At 49.1% G+C, this 20,391-nt stretch overlaps 3 protein-coding genes across 5 annotated transcripts in view; 2 read left to right on the top strand and 1 right to left on the bottom strand.

Annotated features, from left to right (window-relative positions):
* Nucleotides 1-81: 81 nt before the first annotated feature.
* Nherf4 (NHERF family PDZ scaffold protein 4) lies at nucleotides 82-9,369 on the top strand. Its single transcript, XM_021659403.2, has 11 exons — nucleotides 82-1,244; nucleotides 1,627-1,654; nucleotides 1,788-1,861; nucleotides 2,182-2,393; nucleotides 2,636-2,825; nucleotides 2,912-3,048; nucleotides 3,230-3,434; nucleotides 3,599-3,795; nucleotides 3,902-4,108; nucleotides 4,235-4,435; nucleotides 4,642-9,369. Exons 1-11 carry the CDS (start codon nucleotides 1,229-1,231, stop codon nucleotides 4,669-4,671), a joined length of 1,497 nt encoding a protein of 498 aa, XP_021515078.1. The 5' UTR covers nucleotides 82-1,228; the 3' UTR covers nucleotides 4,672-9,369.
* Ccdc153 (coiled-coil domain containing 153) lies at nucleotides 5,582-10,434 on the bottom strand. 2 transcript variants are annotated; one of them, XM_021659402.2, is made up of 7 exons: nucleotides 10,386-10,434; nucleotides 10,064-10,140; nucleotides 9,463-9,528; nucleotides 8,150-8,269; nucleotides 7,641-7,733; nucleotides 6,583-6,713; nucleotides 5,582-5,718 (listed from the first exon to the last, which is right to left on the bottom strand). In XM_021659402.2, exons 2-7 carry the CDS (start codon nucleotides 10,128-10,130, stop codon nucleotides 5,590-5,592), a joined length of 606 nt encoding a protein of 201 aa, XP_021515077.1. In that variant the 5' UTR covers nucleotides 10,131-10,140; nucleotides 10,386-10,434; the 3' UTR covers nucleotides 5,582-5,589. The 2 variants fall into 2 exon arrangements, with proteins under 2 accessions (XP_021515077.1, XP_060228314.1); XM_060372331.1 differs by lacking the exons at nucleotides 8,150-8,269; nucleotides 10,386-10,434 and having other exon boundaries at nucleotides 10,064-10,373.
* Nucleotides 10,435-17,573: 7,139 nt separating this feature from the next.
* Cbl (Cbl proto-oncogene) overlaps nucleotides 17,574-20,391 on the top strand; it is a 90,434-nt gene continuing 87,616 nt past the window's right edge. Inside the window, exon 1 of one of the 2 annotated variants that reach the window (XM_021659386.2) lies at nucleotides 17,574-17,923. In XM_021659386.2, the coding sequence (XP_021515061.1) occupies nucleotides 17,732-17,923 (192 nt within the window). In that variant the 5' untranslated portion in view covers nucleotides 17,574-17,731. The remainder of the gene's footprint in view (nucleotides 17,924-20,391) is intronic. The other variant, XM_060372269.1, reaches the window with a different exon arrangement.

Here is a 20,391-nt window from a genome sequence, read left to right as displayed (position 1 = left end):
TTTGCTTTCTCTTCTACTGAAGATGGTTCCTGGCCACTAGACTCAGAGTACTGCTGGAGATTTCAGTACCGTTGCCTGGGCTCTGGCATCCTATCAAGCAGAGCTCTGCCATTCATCCGCCATAAGCTAAGAAGACAACAGTGAAGAAGCAGAGAAGGGCTGGCTCAGCAGGTTCAGACACTCAGTGCTCTTCCAGGGGACAGCGGTTGAATTGGCAGCAGAGCGGGGAAGCTCACAACCCCTCCAGCTCTGGGGGATCCAACCCCCTCTCCTGGCCTCTATGGAGCATCTGCACCTCCTCTCTGTCTCTGTATCTCCTGTCACTCTCTGCCTCACACATTCGAGCAAACACACACACACACATGCACACACAAGCACATACACACACACATGCACATATACACAGATATGCACACACATTCACAATACATAAACACACACACACACAGAGTAAATTGTTTTAAAATAGCAAAGCAGAGAAAAAATTGTTTGAGGTGGCCACATCTGGAATAGGAAGAAATGAAGAGGTTTGGTGACCCTCCCACCCACAAAGCCTGACCTGGGATTTAGGTTCAAATATAGCATAGGGCAAGAGGTATGTGAACTGGGCAGTTCTGTCAGGGCGTGGTCTAGAACCACTGATGAAGTGTCTCTGCTCCAGTCTGTCCAGCTGGCTGGTCTGATAAATTGTCAGAACTGTGTGAAATCTCTTCTTGGGAGACAAGTTCTGGCGGGCATCAGGACTTCATCTTTTCTCTTTCCCTAGTTTAAGATTCTTGGAGAAATTCCAGTTCTTTGGGATCCATTGTTTGACTAGTCTGATAGGCAGAGGGAGAGTCCCAAATATCTTTCGATAACTTTGCTGCTGGAGGGGCTGTGTGTAAAACCCTGGGTTAAGGCTGTTCGTGCTGGGCCTTAGAATTCCTATCGCTCTTGCCATACTTTCTTCCCCCAGTCTGGGATTACAGTGACCAGTGATCTGCCCTTTCCGTGCATAAGAACAACTGAGTCAGTTAGAGGTGCTCTCAAGACAGGTAGGGCTCAGGGCTGCGGGCAGAAGGAACTTACGCACACACTCTCCAGAGCCTAAGTCCCGTTGCTGTTAACCATTACCCCATGGCTTCCTTGCAGCGTCTTCAAGGAGGCGTGACCCGGGAGGGCGCAGGTGGGAGGGTCACCAGGTGTGAACCTTGCCCCTGCTCTCAAGTCCTGGGTCGCTAATCCAGCTATGGAGGCAGCTGCAGGTAGGAAGTGGGGAGATAGCTTCCAAAGGGGACTTTGGGGTGGCGACAGAGGGGCCAGGTTTGGAATCCTTGGGACGAGGACACACTGGCTATTGTGGCTTTTAGCCCTGAGGCAAATAGAGGTGAGCTTCTACATCTAGGTTCCTGGTCCACACCCTGCACTGATAGGCTCAGATTTATGTGCCACAGAACTGGGGGGTGGGGGAGCAAAGGGGGGTCAACAGCCCTGTGTGTGTGTGTGTGAAGATAGCGAAACAGAATAGGAGGGGTTTGGGGGTCCCCTAAGCCCTTTCAGTTTGTTTTTTTTTAATCATGAAAGTCCCAGCTCGGGGGGTGGGGGGGCAGTGTGAGACTCTACCCTTACCCCTCCTTTGTCCAGCAGATCTTCGAGACACGGCCTTGTTAACTCTGTAAGTAGAAGGAAGGTCGGGGAAGAAGATTGAAGGTGGGGAAGCTCTCAGCTGTCGTCAGCACCTAACGTAGAAGCTGGGACCCAAGTCCAGCTATGACCGTCTCTAACTTGCCTCTCCTGCCTCCTTACAGGAAGTTTAAGTTTAATCCAAGGCTGGGCATTGACAATCCTGTCCTCTCCCTGGCTGAAGACCAGGACCAATCTGGTAACCCTCTCACCCCTGGCAACTGCTACCTTTCCCTAGAGACACTACAGCTCCACACAGCCTCCTATCTCCTTGGTAACCACTAACTGCCTCCGTCTGATATCAGTAACTAAGTAGAGGCAGAGGGGGGCAGCTCTCCCTTTGCTTTAGTCACTGTGCAGTGTTATAAAGCCCACCTGTCAGCTATAAAGCCCACCCTCTCACTGCGTGGAAGCTGCCCAGCGCTCTGACAGGAGGCAGGGGCTCCCGGTCATCTGATGCTCCTGCACCTGGCCTGTGTCACCCCCTCTTTCCTTTTGGCCATCTACCTCCTCCCCCAGATCCCTGGAACCAGCACCGGCCTCGCTTCTGTCTGCTGAGCAAAGAGGAGGAAAAGAATTTTGGGTTCCATCTGCAGCAGCAGCTGGGCAAGGCTGAGCACGTGGTGTGCAGGGTGGACCCTGGCACCTCCGCCCAGCGCCAGGGTCTCCGGGAAGGAGACCGGATCCTGGCAGTGAACAATAACGTCGTGGCACACGAAGACTATGCAGTGGTGAGGTTGGGCTGGGACTCCTTGTGGTACAAAAGAACATTCTGTGGCTCTTCAGGGAGGAAAAGCAGCCTGGCACTTGCCTGGACCTCTCACTCTCCCAAGACCCCATGATTTGGAGGTACCTAGCGAGAAGGACTGGGTGAAGGCACCTGCAGAGGTGGTTTCTACAGTGAAAATGCATGTTCTAGGGAATCCTGGAATTTAGGGGCCAACCTCTCTTCCTCCCGTGTGCCCTTTTATAGGTAGTACGCCACATCCGGGCCAGCGGTCCCCGGGTCTTGCTGACAGTCTTGGCACAACATGCGCACGATGTAGTACAAGCGCAGCAGGGGAGCGATGCTTTCCTCTGCCCTACCCTAGGCTCTCGGGTCAGGCCCCGGTTGTGCCATGTGGTAAAAGATGAAGGTGGCTTTGGCTTCGGCATCACCCATGGTGAGCTTAGGGCCCAAGATGGGGTGGGCAGCTCAGCTTCTGTTCTAGGCAGGCAGCACTCTGGGACTTACTTCTTCTACCTTTAGGAGCTCAGGGTCCTTTCTGGCTGGTGCTCAGTGCAGGAGGAGCTGCAGAGAGGGCAGGGGTGCCCCCTGGGGCCCGACTGCTAGAAGTGAATGGGGTCAGTGTGGAGAAGTTCACTTCCAGCCAGCTCAATAGGAAGGTAGGGCTTCCTGCCGTGGCCTCTGACCCGAGGCTCTGTATGTGTTACCCCTCTTCTTTTCTCTATAGTTGGTGTGAGGTTCGCTCTCATTCCTGGGCCTGGGGGGAGGGGCTGAGGAGATAAATGTATTCCCATTCCCACATAGGTGGCTGATGCTTAGGGTCTTGCTCTGTCCTCACAGCTTTGGCAGAGTGGAGATCAGGTGACTCTGCTGGTGGCAGGGCCTGAGGTAGAGGAACAGTGTCACCAACTGAGAATGCCTCTTGCTGCACCACTGGCAGAGGGCTGGGCACTGCCCGCTAGGCCCCGATGTCTAAACATGGAGAGAGGACCTCAAGGCTTTGGGTTCCTGCTCCGGGAGGAGAAGGGCCCAGATGGTCGCCTCGGTGAGTGGCAGCCCAGGAGGTGGGTAGAAAACTGGGCCTTAGGTTGGTCATACATATCCAATTGCATGCTTCTCGGTGTCCATGAGAAGTGTCCTCCTCTCCCCCACACACACACCCTTGGTATGGTGAGTCAGAGAGGAGCAGTCAATATGTCTGTGTCCCAGGGCAGTTCTTGTGGGAGGTGGATCCAGGACTGCCAGCTGACAAGGCTGGGATGAAGGCTGGAGACCGCCTGGTGGCTGTGGCTGGGGAAAGCGTGGATGGGCTGGGCCATGAGGAAACAGTGTCTTTGATCCGAGCACAGGGCTCCTGTGTCTCCCTCATTGTCGTCGACCCTGAGGCTGACCGCTTCTTCAGCATGGTGCGCAAGTGACAGGGCTGGGGGGGGGGGGGTTGGGGAGGGCAGGAATGGAGCAGGGCTTAGACGCCACAGGTTTGCTCTATCTGCTCCCTCCCACCCCCTCCAGGTACGCCTGTCCCCCCTTCTCTTCTTGGAGAATGCAGAGACTGCTGCCTCTCCTCTGGCAGAAACCAAGGATCATCCCGTTGAAGACACAGTTGAATCTTCTGGCCTTGCTGACTCCCGCCAATGCTTCTTGTACCCTGGGCTGGGAGGTGGCTATGGATTCAGACTCTGCCATGTGGCCGGTGCGCCTTATCTATTCATCTCCCAGGTGACTGATGCTCCGTGTGCTTTGGAATCTTTCCATTGTTTACCACCTTCCTTCCTCTGCACCCTCCCATCTTCCCAGTCTTAGAACACCTGACTGACATTTCTGTGTGTCCTCCTACATTGCCAGGTGACTCCAGGAGGCTCAGCTGCCCGGGCAGGGCTGCAAATAGGAGATACAGTTTTGGAGGTGAACGGATATCCTGTGGGTGGAGACAATGACCTGGACTGGCTTCAGCAGCTGGCCGAGGCTGAGCCACCCCTCTGCCTGAAGCTGGCAGCTAGGAAACCAGAGGACTTGAAAGCCTGGATTTCCTCAAAGTCTGGGCAGGTGAAGTCAAAGAGGCAAAATGGAACTATGAGGATGGCAGAGAGGAGGGCTGCTGGGTAGAGCTGTATGGGGTGTGCAGGAGGGACATAGGAAGTGGGTGCAGAAGGATCCATGGACCAAGTTCTGTTCCTGAACAGTCAGAGCATGGTGGGGCAGGAAAGTGGACTGTTCTGGTCCCAGACTTACTCCCGTTCCTCTCTGTGCAGGACTGGACTGTGGCTTCAGAGTTGCTATAAGACACCCCTGCTTGGCATAGACTTGCCTAGTGACTCTTACGCCATTGCTCTGCACCCTGAGGGGGAGGGAGCCAGGAACGGTCTCTCCCAGCTGGAAGTGGGAGCTGGAGGATTCAGACGCCACTGATCACAGTACTGCCAGGGGCCTTCTTCCCTGCTCATGAGCCTACCTCCAGCAGAGGGGTGTGGACAGAACCTCAATGGGGAGCCTGAGTCTCCATTGGCTGTTATGTGGAAGTTTTCAGGAGGTTCACCCCTCCTGTCCTAAAGATGAAGTTCTGCCCAAGAAGGTGAAGCTGTGGAGCCACTTAGGATTAAGGCCACTGAGAACTTAGACTAGATATGACTCCACTGTCACATGGCACAAGGATTGGAGCCATATCTTCCTTCTGCGGACATCTTAGAATAATCTTGGGAGCATGTTCCTGGGCACTGTAATCATGTTACAGCCTTTCACGGTTGGCTGGTGAGTTGGCTTGGTAGGTAAAGGTGCTGGCTGCTAAGCCTGATAGCCTGAGTTCAGTCCCCAGAACCCCATGGTAGAAGGAGAGCCAACTCCTGGAAGTTACCCTCTGAGCTCTCTTTATGTGAGCACCTTAGAATGCCACCATCCAAATAAATAAATACACACATACACACACACACACATACAAACAAATCTGGCTTTGTTTTTTTTGTTGGTCAGGATAAGCCAAGGTAGCTTAAAGGGACCAAAGTGCTCCATGCTTAAGGGAATGGGATCTAGTAGAACCTTGTCTATCTCTTATCATTCAGTGTTTAGGACAATGGGACAATGGGTTAGCCTAGAACATAGATGTCCTCTCGACAGCAATTTCTCACTGCCCAAAGCCACAATCCACAGTTCTATTGAATTCTACATCAAGTTGCTTTATTGATAGGCCTCGGAGATTAGAAGCCTCAAAGATCCAGGGGGTTGAGACCAAATTGACGCAGCTGCTCCTTGTGCCTGGCGTGGAGTTTCAGCACAGCTGCATCCCATTGAGGCTTGACCACTTTCAGCTTGGCCAAGAGACAGTCCAGGGTGTCCTGTAAACACCAAGAGTTCAGCTTCCAGGGAGAGAGGGAGGGGTGAATGTTGCTGCAAGATGCCTAGCTTGGTTAGTAAGAGTTCTTTGCCAAAAGCTCCTTCCTTCCTTCTTTCCTTCCTTCCTTCCTTCCTTCCTTCCTTCCTTCCTTCCTTCCTTCCTTCCTTCCTTCCTTCTTTCCCTCCTTCCTTTTAAAAAATATTCTTGCCTTGTAGTCCAGGCTGCCTTTGCATTCATAATTCCCCTGCCTCAGCTTCCTAAGTGCTAGATTGCAAGCAGGAACCACCATGCCTGGCTGCCTATTGTTTTTCTCTCTCTTTTTCTTTTTCTTTCTTCAACAGTCAGGATTGTACCTGAGGAGTCACAGATGCTAGGTGAGCACCCGGTCACTGAGCTGTATATCCAGTCCACTTTTTACTTTTTATTTTGAGATGTAGTTTCTTACCATACTGCCTATGCTCATCTTGAACTCTGTACCTAGGTTGGCCTTGAATCTACAATAGTTCTGTGTCAGCCTCCTGAGTGGCAGTATTACAAGCCTGTGCTACTTCTTTTCTTCCCATTTTGGCCAGAGCTCTACCATCAGCCTCTATGGCTATCCTCTGATTATTTTGAGTCTAGGTCTCACTGTGTAGCCGTTATACAGTACACTGTAGCCCATGTTGCCCTTGAAGTTGAAATCTTCCTGCCTTAGCCACGCAAGTACTGGGATTACAAGTCACTGGCTCTGTCAGTGGTTGTGCCTTCTGTTTATGCTTAGGCTAAAGCATGGCTTCCTTGGGTTGTTGTCATTACACCAGCTGGGGGCGTAGGGATGGAGGGCTATCGGCTACTGAGAAGATAGCCTCCAGGAAGTGATGCTTACATGTAAGACTTCCTCATATTTGGCCTCCATGTCTGCCACATGGGCACGAAGCTGAGCCAGGGTTCCATCTTGTTCTCTGAGGGCTTGCTCAGCCTCCTCCTTTGCTGTCTTAGCTTCCCTTTGGCACGTTTCTAGGGATCAGAAGGATAAAGTTAGACAGGATAGTGATGTTATACCAAGAACAACAGTAACTAAAGGCACCTGGAAAGGACACCTTTACAGAGGCCATTACAGGGTCCCAGGGTCGTCAGCTTTCTTGGAGTCTCTAAAGACTCACTGAGAGCCAGGCATGGTGGTACATGCCTGTAATCCCAGCACTCAGGGAGGCAGAGGCTGGTCTGGTCTACAAAGCAAGTCTAAGACAGCCAAGGCTACACAGAGAAACCCTGTCTTGAAAAACAAACAAACAAACAAACAAAGACTCGCTAAGCTACAGCAGTGGCAGGATGAGTAGAGGCGTGGGACAGTCTGATGCCCATTATACAGAGGAGGACAAGTCTCTCTGAGTCTCCATGTCTTGACTTTGTTTGTTTTGCTTAAGACAGGATCTTATATAGCTCAGGCTGGCCTTAAATTCTTCAACCTTAAAATCCAGATCATCTTGCCCCTACCTTTCACCACTGGGATTACAGACTTGTACTACCTCACATGGTTCAGTTTTTGTTTTGTGTTTTTTGTTTTTTTTTTACCTTCATACATTTAGTTTTTATATATGGATTTTAAAAAACATTTTATTTGTTTCTCTCCCTTCTTCCCCCCTCCCTCTTGGTGTGTGTGTAGGTGACTGTGGGGGTCAGAAGAAGGCATTAGATCCCCTCGGGCTGGAGTTACAGATGGTTGTGAACCAGTGCTCGTAAGGGCTGAGCCAACTCTCATAGAGGCCAACTTTAACCCCTAACATAGAGGTTTGTGCCACTGAAGTCTCAGAGGCAAGTTAGGGTGAAGGTGACCCTAGTTAAAATTCAACCAACAGTACATTGTAGGCATCTGGAGAAGTCCCTTCCACGCTGGACTTGTCAGTGAGCCTGGGAAGGAAAAGGCAAGGGGTGGGAGACTACCCAGCTGCTGCCGTAGACCTCTCACTTCCTCTTCCAGGTGCTTGCTTCGGGTCCCCAACTCCTCTCGCAGGGCTCGATGCTGGCGGCTCATCTCTGTGGTGGGAGCAATAGGCAGCAGGAACCCAGGGGAAAGTCTCAGTCAAGGGACAGAGCTAAGAAACTTGGGAGACCTTGAAAATTTGAGGGATAGGAAACTAGACCCCTCCCCCATCCCAGCTTAGGAGGGGGGATTCTGGGCCTTTCTTCCCACTCACTCTCAAAGATTAAAAAGATAAGGGTTGTGGCTGCATTTTGTGCATTAGACATTCTAGAATGTGATGATCCTCATTCTATCAGGGATCTATCTTTAGCTGTCTTTAGCACAGGATCTTGCCTGTGCACGGAAGGTAGAGAGTAGGTACAGCAGTTGGAATCCCTCTTCATTTCCCTTCTTTGAATTCCCTGGCTCTCTTGGTTGGCCTTTTCCAGGCACCTGCCTCCTACCCACTTGATCATTCAGTCAAACACACCTGCATATACAGCCTTTCCTTCACTCTGGGCTTTTTCCAGTTCAGCTTCCAGGCCCTGTAACCTCTGCTTAAGCCTGTCTTCAGAAGCCTTGGCTCGGCGAGCCTCCTCCCTCTGTAGAGCTGTGAATAGCATCAGAGATGTGCTCAGGTCTGGCTTAGGATCTCACAGAATCAATCACCATAACCTCGATGAACTTGCTTATCTCTGGGAACTTGGTGGCAGGTGTCAACCTCTTATGCAGTGTCTCTTCCCGCCACCTCCTAAAACCCATGGAGTGTTCATTCCTAAGAAGTCAATATTCTCTCCATGTTCTGGCTACTAAAAGACAATGGCTTCCCTGAGCTGCAAGTTAGCTCCATGGTAGACTACTTACCCATGGATGAGGTTGTGGTTCCATTCTCAGTGCCAGGGGGAGAAGAACTTCTTCATGAATTGGCACTGCCTACCCCTTCCTTACAGTCTTTGCCAACAGAATGGCTGGCTTGGTTTAGCCCTGCACATGGTTCAACCTTCCAGTTTCCCAAGACCCCAGAAATGTTCCATGTGCCATATGCTGGATGCACAGTTTTATCTCAACTTGACACAAGCTAGAGTCATCAGAGAGGAGGGACCCTCACCTGAGAAAATGCCTCCATAAGATCTGGCTGTGGGCAAGCCTATAAGGCATTTTCTTAATCAGGGGCCTGATGGGGAAGGCCCCTCCCATTGTGGGTGGTGCTTTCCCTCAGCTGGTGGTCCCGGGTTCAATAAAAAAGGAGGTTGAGCTGCCTGGCACCATGGCTCACACCTGTAATCCTAACACTCGGGGAGGCAGAGGCAGGTGGATCTCTGTGAGTTCGAGGACAGCCTGGTTTACAAAGCAAGTCCAGAACAGCCAAGGCGACACAGAGAAAGCCTGTATCAAAAAACCAAGAAGAGGCTGTGTGGTGGTTATGCATGCCTTTAATCCCAGCACTTAGGCAAGTGGAACTGTATGAGTTTGAGGCCAGCCTGGTCTACAGAGCAAGTTCCAGGACAGCCGGAGCTATACAGAGAAGACCTCCCTTGAAAAACCAAAACAAAAAACAAAAAACAAAAAGCAAGATGAGCAAGCCATAGGGAGCAAAACAGTAAGCAGCACCCCCGCCCCGGCCTCTATCAGTTCTTGCCTCAAAGTTCCTGCCTTGTTTGAGTTCCTGTCCTGACTTCCTCCAATAATAAACAGTGCTTTGGAAATAAACCATCTCCTTGGTCATGGTGTTTCATCCCAGCAGTGATAACCCTGACTAGGACATGCCATCTCTGCTGTCTCCCAAGGCGTCATACTTCTTACCCAGGTGGTCTTGAAGCAGCTCCTTCTCGAGCAGCACCAGCCTGTGCTTGGCCTCAGCCTCCGCACCTGTCCTGGCAAGATGATAGAGTTTTAGGTCGCCCTGATCTCACCCTCACCCCATCTTCCTCCCATACCTGCACTTCTTCCTGTGTGATGGAGGAAGGTCACTGAGTGAGGGATGCACAATGACAAACTCTGACAAATTCACAGCTGAGTCTTCACCGCCTTGTACACGGTGGGTGCTCAAGAGGAGGGTGAAAACTATGACGAAGGCAAAGACTAGATAGGGCTCTGGGAGAATTTGGGAGGGAGGCATTCTCCAGTAGCCCAGCCTAGTGGAATCTGGACTCAAGGCTCTGAAGAGGAGGGCATGAGAGCATCACCTTAGTCAAGTGTGGTGCCAATGCCTGTAATTCCAGCACTAGGAAGACTAAGGTAGGAGGATAGGTTTAAGGGCTGCCTGGGTTCCATAGTGACCCTGTGCCAAAAAGACAAAAGAGAAAACCAAAACAAACCCAGTCCATCTTGTTGCCCAGGGGGCTGGATACCTTCTGAGGACATGGGCACGTGGGTGGACCACCCTTCACTCACGGTGACTCACCAGGACTCAAATTCTTCTTCTTCTGTGCCCCAGTTTTTCTTCCCTTTCCTTTGGTTTTAGGTGGCATCCTCGCTGTCCTGGCGGAAGGAAGACCTATGTGGGTCTGCAGAGGGACATTCTTTCCTGACTCCTACACTGAGCTGGGGGTCTCAGGTGCATCGGGATTCTAGTCTCACAGTGTATTTACTTTTTGGGAGCTTCACATCTTGGTCTGGGAACCTTAGGCAGAGCTGGGATCAGAGAACAGTCCTATGTTCAGCCCTCTTAAAGAAATCTCTGAACCTGTTCCCTTCTCTCCCCACAACTTGCTTACTCTTCCTACCTGCAGGACCTTTTCTTGCTTGTGTGGTGTCTCCCTGGGGAAATGACATTCCGGGGGGGAGGGCAAAGAGAGACTCAAGCAGATTGAGCCTAGGGAGGAGCCTAGGTCCTGGGAGCCAATCCAGGGTGGAAAACTTCCTCAAGAGGCAGGACCAAGAACTGGGATGTTGGGTTTCCGGAGACTGCAGGCATGCTGTCCAGGCAACGGGGAAACACAGTGTTCATAGGCAGGTGGGTCAAAGGTCCTATAGGGAAGCTTCTCCTCTTACCCCCAAACCCTAGCCCTAAAGAAGAGGATTTGGAGCTGAATAGCTATTCTTCATGTCTGTGCAGGCACTGCCTGAAGTCTGGAGACTCTCCAGTCTAGGAATCTAGAAATCTACAGACTGAGAGAACAGTGTTTTAACAGACACAGAGGAAAGGCAAGGCAGCAGCCATCACAGGTACTTTACATTCACAGGTCTCGTGAACACAGTGCCGTTATTTAGTTTAAAACTGAAGGTTTGCTTCAGAAATGCTATTATGGTGTGGGAGGGAAACATGTTTTGGCACAGGTAGCTGAGTTTTCACTTAGAGAAATGAGAACAGAAGAGAGGCAGAGCTGTGGACTTCAGGATGCTGTCCTAGAGAGAGAAAAGGGCTCAAATTAGGTGGTCATGAGTTCAACTACTTAATTTTGCCCAGCTTGGATTTCTTGGTGCCAAAGTTTTGTAGCTCCTGAAGTCTCTAGACTTCAGTGGTGTGTTTACAGGACTTTTTTCTCTCCTAGTCAGTCTTGCCTTACTCCCCATTTTTCTTTAAGAGATTAATCTGCAGACAGGTGTTTAGCAGCCCCCTGGTGCCCTGCAGCATAGAGTTGGCTAGGGAGCCCTCTAGTGGACTTGATTGACTTCTGAGGCTCCTAAAATTTTGCAGTTCACTATTTCTTGGGCCATGTTGGGGGGAGATTCCCTTTGGGGGATGCTTTCTAGCATCTTGTATACGATTTAAAAATTAACTGTGGGCGGAGAGTATGAGAGGTAGCTTGCTACTGCCCTCCTTCCAGCTGGGAGGGCTCCATCTGGAACTGTGCCACGGTTGGGCATCATAACGGCATTAGACACAGAATTTAAACAACAAGCCCTCCATCTTTGTGAATTACGGGACCTGCAGACTCCTTTTAGGCACTTCCGTCTATTCTAGTCCCTTAAATTTCCACCAGTTGCATAGTGTCAGAAGCAAATCTGCAGAAACAGATATAAGATGTGGGAGTAAAATCTTCTACCTATGTAGAGCAAGCTGAAGGTCAGTGAAGGTTTATTTAACGTCAGGGCACTTTAGATATTTTAGAAAATATTGTTGTGGTTAAATTAAAGGTATGATGTAATAATGTTTGTTATTAGCCCTATAATTATTACGGTGGTATATCTAACCCGCAATCACAATCAGTAAAAGATACAGACACCTGATGGATTTTACAATAGCCTTATCTTACCTGGAGCAGGGCAGATATTAACCCTCTAAACTGCCTTTACCTCCCAGCCCCGTCCCAGGCCACCTCCCATCCGTAATTCCATAAATACTTGCTTATTCTCCATCTGGGCCGCTTCCTCCATCTGTGCCGGCCATGTGCTTCTCTCCATGCTAAACCATCTCGGCTCTCTCGTTCCTTCCTTCCTCTTCTTCCTGTCTCTCTCTCTCCTGTGATCCTTCTGTCCCCAAAGCCCTCGAACCTGAGGCATGCCTAACTCCTTCTGCCCTGCCCAAGTATAGGCCTTTTAAAAAGCCAATCAGGGATAATTGGGGAACATTCCTTCTCATCACATGGTTAGATGGTTCAACATTATAGCAATACCCATGACAGGTATTGTCATGTATTCAAGGCACTGAAATCAGCATTTGAATACATAGCACTAGACCAACTCCCAACAAAATATTTTTAATTTTAATTTTTAATTATGTTATATATGTGTGGGTTTTTGCATGTGAGTGCAGTGCCCAAAGAGGCTAGAAGAGAGCACTGGAGTCCCTGGAGCTGGAATTGGAGTTACAAGTGGTTGTGAGCAGCCTATCAGTATGGTGCTGGGAACCAAACTCACATCCTCTGCATGAGTGGTACTCTCCCCCTCCCTCTGCTTTCTTCTTCTCCCTCTCCTTCTTCTCCCCTTTTCCCTCGCCTCACTCCACCTCTCCCTTTCCTTCTCCCCTTTCCTCTCCTTCTCTCCCTCCTCTTCTCCTCCCCTCCTCTCTCCCCCTCCCTATCCCTCACTCTCTCTCTTGTTTTTGTTTTTTTTTTTTTTTTTTTTGAGACAGGGCTTCTCTTCATAGCCCTGGTTGTCCTGGACTCACTTTGTAGACCAGGCTGGCCTCCAACTCATAGACATCTGCCCGCCTCTGCTGGGATCACAGGCATGCACCACTGTGCCCAGTACAGTGCTCTCTCTTAACTGCTGAGCCATGTCTCCAGCACTCACTCTGGACATTTTATAGAGCAAAGGGAAGAGTCCTACTTGTTTTTGTGATACTGCCCCTATACCTTAGGGCTGGTGAGCCCCGTGCACACTTCCTGGATGTGGTGAACATCTTTCTTCTCATTTCTTCACCACGTTCTCATTTACTCTTCCTTCAGAATGTCCCTTCCCTGCCCTAGAATACAAGTGAGAGTTTCTGCCCTTTCCTTCCCAGGAGTTTGTCTGGGACTTCTTTCCCTGAATCGCTGTCACTCATGTTGGTGTGTGGAATGACATATTGAGGATAGAAATGACAGAACAGAAGCTCTACCCCAGGCCTTAGAGGAGTATGTATTTTGAAAGTATATTCAGTCAACTGACTCTCAGGTGCAGGAGCAGGATGTGGTTTGAGGTCAAGGTGAAGTGGAGTAAAAAGAGTGCCATGTGCCACATGACGAACTGGTCCTAACGTAACCAGAATAGGAATGCAATCCAACCCCGAGGTATCCCTGTCAAACTTCTTTCTGGAGCTAGAGAGATGGCTCAGTAGTTAATGCTGCTTGCTGCTCTTCCAGAAGACTCACTCATGGGCACATACTCATACAGATTATTAAAATTAACAGATACAAATCTTAAAAATTTGTATTACATTTATTTGTGTGTGTGTATGTGTATGTGTGTGTGTGTGTGTGTGTGTGTGTGTGTGCATGCTACAGAGCACATGTAAAGGTCAGAGGATAACTTGTGGGAGTTGGTTCTCCCATTCCGTATGGACCTTGGGATTGAACTCAGGTCATCAAGCTCGGCAGTGACACCATTATACACTATGCCATCTTGCTGGCTCCCTGTCTTTCTTTGAATAAGGTCTATCCAGGAGGGCTTTTGTTTGTCTTTTGAGATCAGTCTCACTCTGACTGATCTGGAACTCACTTACAGATCAGAGCCTCTACCTCTGTCTCTTGAGGACTGGAATGAGAGGTGTGCGGTATCGTGCCCTGATATAGAGTTTTGAGGAGCTGCCTGGGAAGGATGGTCACTCACTTTTATTCAAATATGAGATTGGTTATTTATATATTAATAGAAATATGGCCTGATCATATGACCCAGTGTTCTTGGCCTACAGCAATGGTTCCCAACCTTCCTAATGCTGTGATTCTTTATTACAGCTTTTTTTGTGTTTTGGTGACCTCAACCATAAAATTACTTTCTTTGCTACTTCCTAACTGTAATTTTGCTATTGTTTTGAATTGTAATGTAAACATCTGTGTTTTCTGATGACCTTAGATGATCCCTGTGGACCTCTTAGGTGACCATAGGTTGAGAACCACTGGCCTTTAGGAATTGTGAGCTGGGCAGAGTGACACACATGAATAGTCCCAGCTACTTGGAAGGTTCTAGAAGGAGGCCCCTTTGACCCAAATATTTTATGTCAGCATGGAAAATAAAAGGGGGGGGGGAGGGACAAAAGAAAAGAAAGAAAGCAACAGTTGCTTAGGATGAAGGGATGATAAACATTTTTCTTGGTTGCAGATATCTCTGACTGCATAGAAAGAATTATCATTAACTTACATGGGAGAAAGTCTGTTTGGATGTGGCCCGCATTTTTTTTTTTTTTTTCTTTTTGTTTTGTTTTTGACTTTTACATGGTTGGTGTGGGTTCAGCAAATATGTGTGAGGCACCAAGCCCAGGCCCTCACCTGAGGCTTTTTCTATGTCAGCAAAGGGTCCTGTCTTCTGGGAGAGAATAGATGGGCAGCAAAGGCTGCTGCAAGCCAGGGCAGGAAAGCTGCCACCGGGAGTGGAGAGCTTGTCTATTGCCGATGCCTGGAAGGGTTTAGAAGGGTGATTGCTAAGCCTGAAAGACTTGCTGGATGGGAGGAATTGGTCTGGTAAGGTTAGTGGAAGCAGGTGAGTGAGTGAGTGTGTGTGTGTGTGTGTGTGTGTGTGTGTGTGTGTTTATGTCATTCTGCGCAGGGGAGACAACTTTGCAAAGGCCTGGAGTCGTGGGACTCTCAAATCGCTGAAACTAGAAAATTGTACCCATCTTATCTGGGCTGGATTCTGAGATATTAAAAAATATAAAACACAGTGTGGTTTCCATTTCCTCTCTTTGCTTCATTCTGGGAAAAAGAGCTCCTCCTAGGCCACTGCTCTGATGGATGCATGAGGGGTATGGAGAAGTTAGGGGTATTGGGCCCTCTAAAGGCCAGGATGGCACTGCTGACCCCTGCCTGGGAGATAAAATAGGCTTTTAGTGTTCAGGTCATTGTCTTTTGTTCATGGTGGTAGCTATGCTTCTCCCAGGAAATTAGCAGTAAGAGTTAATGGCAAAGCGTCATGATGGGTGTGCAAGTTTCTGGCCAATCATCCACCCTTCCTATGGTTAGAGGATAGCTAGCTGCCTCCAAAGGAGCAGGCAGTGAGGATTCTGGGACAGAAATGACACTGGGCTTAGATGCAGCTCTTGGCAAAGTAAATTTAATTTTTTATTTTATTTTATGTACATTGGCATTTTTCCTGCATTCATGACTGTGTGAGGGTATCAGTTCTCCAGAAAATGAAGTTACAGACAATTGGGAGCTGCCATGTGGGTGCTAGGAATTGAACCCTGGTCCTCCACAAAGCCAGTCCAGGACAGCCAAGGCTATGCAGAACAAAAACCTGTCTCAAAAAACAAAACAAACAAAAAATAAAACAAAACACTTCCCCCTCCAAAAAAAAAAAAAAAGCAAGAAAGAAAAGATTGTGACTGTTAATTTTATTATAGAAGCAACCACAGGGAGGGTTTATAGGTTTAATTTGTGTGTGTGTTTCTGACAGGCTGCACTTTAGGAAGGACAGAAGGAAGGCTTACAACTAGGGAGGCAACACAGGCATGACAGAGTTTTGACAGTGATTGTAGAGCATTGCCTAGATTTTTTTTTTTGGCAGATTCTTCTATTGTTTTCTAGGTAAAAAAAATGGCAAAAAGCTGGGTCTAGTGGCCCACACCTTTGATCCCAGCACTCAGGAGGCAGAGGCAGGGGGATCTTTGTGAATTTATGGCCAGTCTGGCCTACATAGAGAGTTCCAGCATATCCAGGACTACACAGAGAAACCCTGTCTCAAAATAACAACCCCACAGCCATCACCACCAACAAACCCAAAACAAAGTGATAAAAGAGCAGTCTACTGACAGGAAATGGTCACAAAGATTCAGAAATGTCTTAGATAAACATGATTGATTTGCAAACTGAAGTTGTGTGACTGAATAGCTCTGGAGTTCGGGGACATTTTCCTCTCCTGAAGTACTGGATACACTCAACAACCCACCAGCCAGGGGGCTTGGTGGCAGAGCCAAGAGAGAGATATAGGGTGGAACTGAGTACTTTAACGGCACCACAGGGCTTTAGAACAACAACAACAACAAAACGATTAGCAAATCAAGGCAGGACACTTCCTTCTTTGGAAAAGAAGTTCCTATTTTCAAAGTTTTTCCAGTGAGCCTGAAGATTAGGGAACCGGAGGAGACAGAGATCTAAATTTTTGTTCCCCGTGTGCAAGTAGCCAGGGCTCGCAGCTGTCTCATAGCTTCTGTGGGTGGGGCCTCGTGCTGGCAGTGCATTCCGCTGAGCAATAAAATCTTTAAAGGACATATTCAGCTCTCAGAAAAGGAACTACTCTTCAGAAAGAAAAAGACTAAAAGGAAGTTATTTGTTTAAAAAAGGTTAAATGGCCTGGAAGAACACTTGAGAAGGGAGTCCCCAAACCTTAAGCCTTTCTGGGGCCTAACCAGTCTGCAAAAAGCTTCAGCACACGAATTCGACATTCTTTGCCGGTTAAAAATACCAAAGAGTTGTGTTCCGCCCCCTCCCGCCCCCCCCCCCCCCAAGGTTTCTCTGTGTAGCTCTGGCTGTCCTGGACTCGCTTTGTAGCAGAGGCTGGCTCGAACTCACAGAGATCCTCCTGCCTCTGCCTCCCTGAGTGCTGGGATTAAAGACCTGTGTCACCACACCTGGCCCAAGGAAATTTTTTAATCCCAGCACTCGGGAGGTAGGCGCATGTGAATCTCTATGAGTTCAAAGCCACCTATGCTGGCCAACACAGCAAGTTCCAAGGCAGCCGGGCTCCATGGTGAAACAAGATGGTGGTGTTGGGTTATAGCTCAAGGTGGAGTGGTCGACTAGGATGTGTGAGGTCGTAGGTTCAATTCCAAGAACCGTAAAAGTAAAAAAAAAAAAAAAAAAAAAAAAAAAAAACAAAACAAAAAAAACAAAACACCAAACAATTAGAGGGTAGAAAGAGAACTTTGGCTTTCTCTATTATCACACAACATGAAGCAGATAACTTGAAGCTCAACTTCCACATTTGTCGGGAAGGCGCCTTCCACCCCTACCTGTCTTAATCCGAGCGTATCAATCATACCAATGACTCACTCCTAGAGGCAGCAAGCCCAGGACTCAAAGAACGTGGACGGAAAGGCTTCTGCCTAGTGCGCAGGTTCTACCTTGGACCCCACCTCTCTCCTCCCATTCCCCGCTTCTCCAGCAGAGGGCGCAGGCACCGAGTTTCCTCTGGGCCCCGCCCCGGGTGGCCACGCCCCATCCCTGAGGGTCGGGGCGGAGCAGTGGGCGCGGAAACTTGATCGAGGCTTTCCGGGAGCCGCCGGGCACGCGGGTGCTCGCGAGGTCGCGCGCGAGTTGGGGGTCCCTGCGGAGAGTTCCGCGCTCGCCCGTCGCCCGCGCGCGCCCCCGCGCCGCGCCGGCCGCGCCCGCGCCCGCCGCGCCCGCGCCCGCGCCGGGGCGCGCCTCAGGGCGGGCGCCTCCCTCTCACTCCCTCGGCGGCGAGCGCCGGCGGTGGCTGCCGGAGAGGCCCCTCCTTCTCGCCCCGCTCCTCTCCCTCGCTCGCGGCCGAGCGGGCTCCCGACCCTCCGCTGGCCATGGCCAGCAACGTGAAGAAGGGCTCGGGCGCGGGCGGCGGTGGCTCTGGGGGCTCGGGCGCGGGCGGCCTGATCGGGCTCATGAAGGACGCCTTCCAGCCGCACCACCACCACCACCACCACCTCAGCCCGCACCCTCCCGGCACGGTGGACAAGAAGATGGTGGAGAAGTGCTGGAAGCTCATGGACAAGGTGAGCGGCCTGCGGGCGCGCGCGGCGCCGGGTGGGCGTGGGCGGTGGGGAGGGAGGGAGGGAAGGGAGGCTGCCGTTGGCAGTTGGGGACGTTGAGGTGTGGGGGAGCCAGACAAAGATGGGGTGGGGGCTGGGGGAGGGCTGGTCACCGCGCCACCCGGGCGGAAGTGCGCTGGGGGTGCGGAGCGTGGGGATGTGGGTCGCCGAGTGGGCCCCGGGAGGTGGGCCTGAGGGATGTGTGTTGGACCAGCCGGCTAGGGCTTCAGGTTGGAAGAGGAGTCGCCCTGGGTGAGGGACCTGGGGCCGGACTGACTGCGGTCTGCGTGAGCTTATAGTTTTGTTTTTTTTTTTCCCCCTCATTAAGATGTAACGCGAAGATCAAAGGAAAGAGGTGGGTTTAAATGGGGGCAGGGAAGGAACTTCCCTTCACCGCTCAGTATGGCTTAAGTTTTTTGTAGTCTTTTGCAAAGTGTTGGATGTAATCCATTGCTGCTGCTGAGGAGACACTGGTTAAACCACAAGTTCTGGTTAGAACCATTATCTTTCGAAAGGTGGGGAGTGACTGAGCGTGCTAAATTGCAGTCTTGACTTCGACAGAGCTTCCTTCTTGTCCTCATTGCTTTGGCGGGGCTGTAATGTTTGTGTTTTGTAACGGGCCTACCTACCAGTTATTTCAGGACCCCTTTGAAAACCATTTTAAAATCAGGTGCGGGGGGTGGGGTGGGGTTTAGCCCTTTAAGTCTGTCATTCGAGAGAATCTTACTTCCTTATAGTCGTGTCTGTATAATGTAGTCTTGTAGTTGGCTCAAATACTTAGAAGTGAACACACAGTCTCTTAACTGAGTTAGAACTCAATGCGCTGTTTCCTTGATTCTTACCGTAGTCATTAATTTTTCAAAATTCCTACTGCAGATAAATGTGATTAGGAGGATCTGGCGTGTAAGTAAATGGTGTTATTTCCTCCAGGGTAAATTTGGTTTTCTTTGGTTCCTCTCTGGGCCCAGGTTCCTCTTCTGTAAAGTTCTCCATGGGTTGTTTTGGACTAGAAACAGCCAATAAAATTATTATGAAGCACTTGGCCAATGTAACTGCTATATAAATGCTTAACAAGTCCTGTGTGAGAATTAACACTCTTGCACTGCATACCAGTGGTTTCAGAGCCACTTTTCCAGGGTTGATTTGCCCTACATTAAGTAATTTGAATTGTGGGAGCTCCTCCCCTCCCTGGTCCCAATTGGTATCGTAATTAATGACATAGGTATGTTGATTATTTTGGTATTTTGGAACTGTCTTTATTTTTGGAAATTATAAAACCACCGTAAAGGTGTGCTGATATCTTGTTTCTTTTTTTTTTTAAACTTACCTTGTTTTATTATTTTGTTTGTGGGTGTTTTGTGTACCTGTATGGCAGTGCACCACATGCAAGCAATGCCCCAGAGTACAGATGTGGGATCCCCCAGAACTGCAGTGAGCCACCATAGGGGTGGTAGGCATCGAACCTCGGTCTTCTGCATGAGCCATAAGAGCTCTTAACAATCTCTCCAGCCCCAGTATAAGGGAGGCTGCCTGGAGATGCTGAGGAATGAACCCTTGTTTGTTTTTTGAGACAAACTTTCACTGTGTATCGAAGGCCAGTCTGGAACTCATAGCAGTCCTTCTGCCTCAGCTTGTTAAGTGCTGCCTAGATCCATGTGTTGACATCTTAGAAAAAATATTGTATGTCTTTACAATCTGAAGTTTGTAGGTGTACATTTTGGGAGCTTAACTGTTGGGGACTCCTGGTATAGAAAAATAAGTTTCATTTCTAGTTAGTTTCCATATAGGATATGTGAGTGGGTTCATTGTCTCAAAGTGATACTGATTAGTGACTTCCTTAAAATAATGGACTTTAATAAAAAAAAAATGATTTTTCTGCTAATGAAAGATACATTATAGCTAGTCATATTCTACATGGTAGTTCAAAAAAACCCTCTTTTATATTTTTATGCTTTCATTATGTGAGAGTATTGAATTTTGAGTTTTTCTAGAAATATTTAATCACTTAATGGTCTCAAAGTTTTGATTGAAACTGTGTTTAGGTTTTTGTTGGTTTCAAGGACAGCAGGCTTCTAGCTTTTCCATTCTAGTCTAGGGAGGCAGGATGATTAATTGTTTACTGCTTGTCTCTGAAGATGGTTTCAGCAGTGTGTCTATAACACTAATTGTGCTGAAATGAAAGCTCGGTCCTTTTCTCATGTTAGGCCTGCAGTTTTGTACCACTTCTCAGACTTTCAGATTTTCTTAATACTTCTGTATTATTACTTAATACTTACCTAATACTTGCTGGGTCAGATCATTTCCTTTTCCCTTGAAGGTTTGGAGTTTTACTTTATTTTTTAAGGTTTTATTAAAATATACATTATTTATTTTGTGTGCATATGTGTGGACTTTTTATGCATGCCCATGTGTGGAGGTCAGAGGACAACTTG

Source organism: Meriones unguiculatus, chromosome 1 (genome assembly GCF_030254825.1).
Source record: "Meriones unguiculatus strain TT.TT164.6M chromosome 1, Bangor_MerUng_6.1, whole genome shotgun sequence".
NCBI lineage: Eukaryota > Metazoa > Chordata > Mammalia > Rodentia > Muridae > Meriones > Meriones unguiculatus.
This window is presented reverse-complemented; position numbering and strand designations above follow the sequence as displayed.

Coding starts and splice junctions, on each gene's coding strand:
- Nherf4 (XM_021659403.2), top strand. Junction 4,109..4,234: donor CTTATCTATTCATCTCCCAG/GTGACTGATGCT, acceptor CTACATTGCCAG/GTGACTCCAGGAGGCTCAGC. Junction 4,436..4,641: donor TTTCCTCAAAGTCTGGGCAG/GTGAAGTCAAAG, acceptor CTCTCTGTGCAG/GACTGGACTGTGGCTTCAGA.
- Ccdc153 (XM_021659402.2), bottom strand. CDS start 10,130: ATGCCACCTAAAACCAAAGGAAAGGGAAGAAAAACTGGGGCACAGAAG. Junction 9,529..10,063: donor GAAGAAGAATTTGAGTCCTG/GTGAGTCACCGT, acceptor TTGCCAGGACAG/GTGCGGAGGCTGAGGCCAAG. Junction 7,734..8,149: donor AGGAAAGGCTGTATATGCAG/GTGTGTTTGACT, acceptor CTCCCACCACAG/AGATGAGCCGCCAGCATCGA.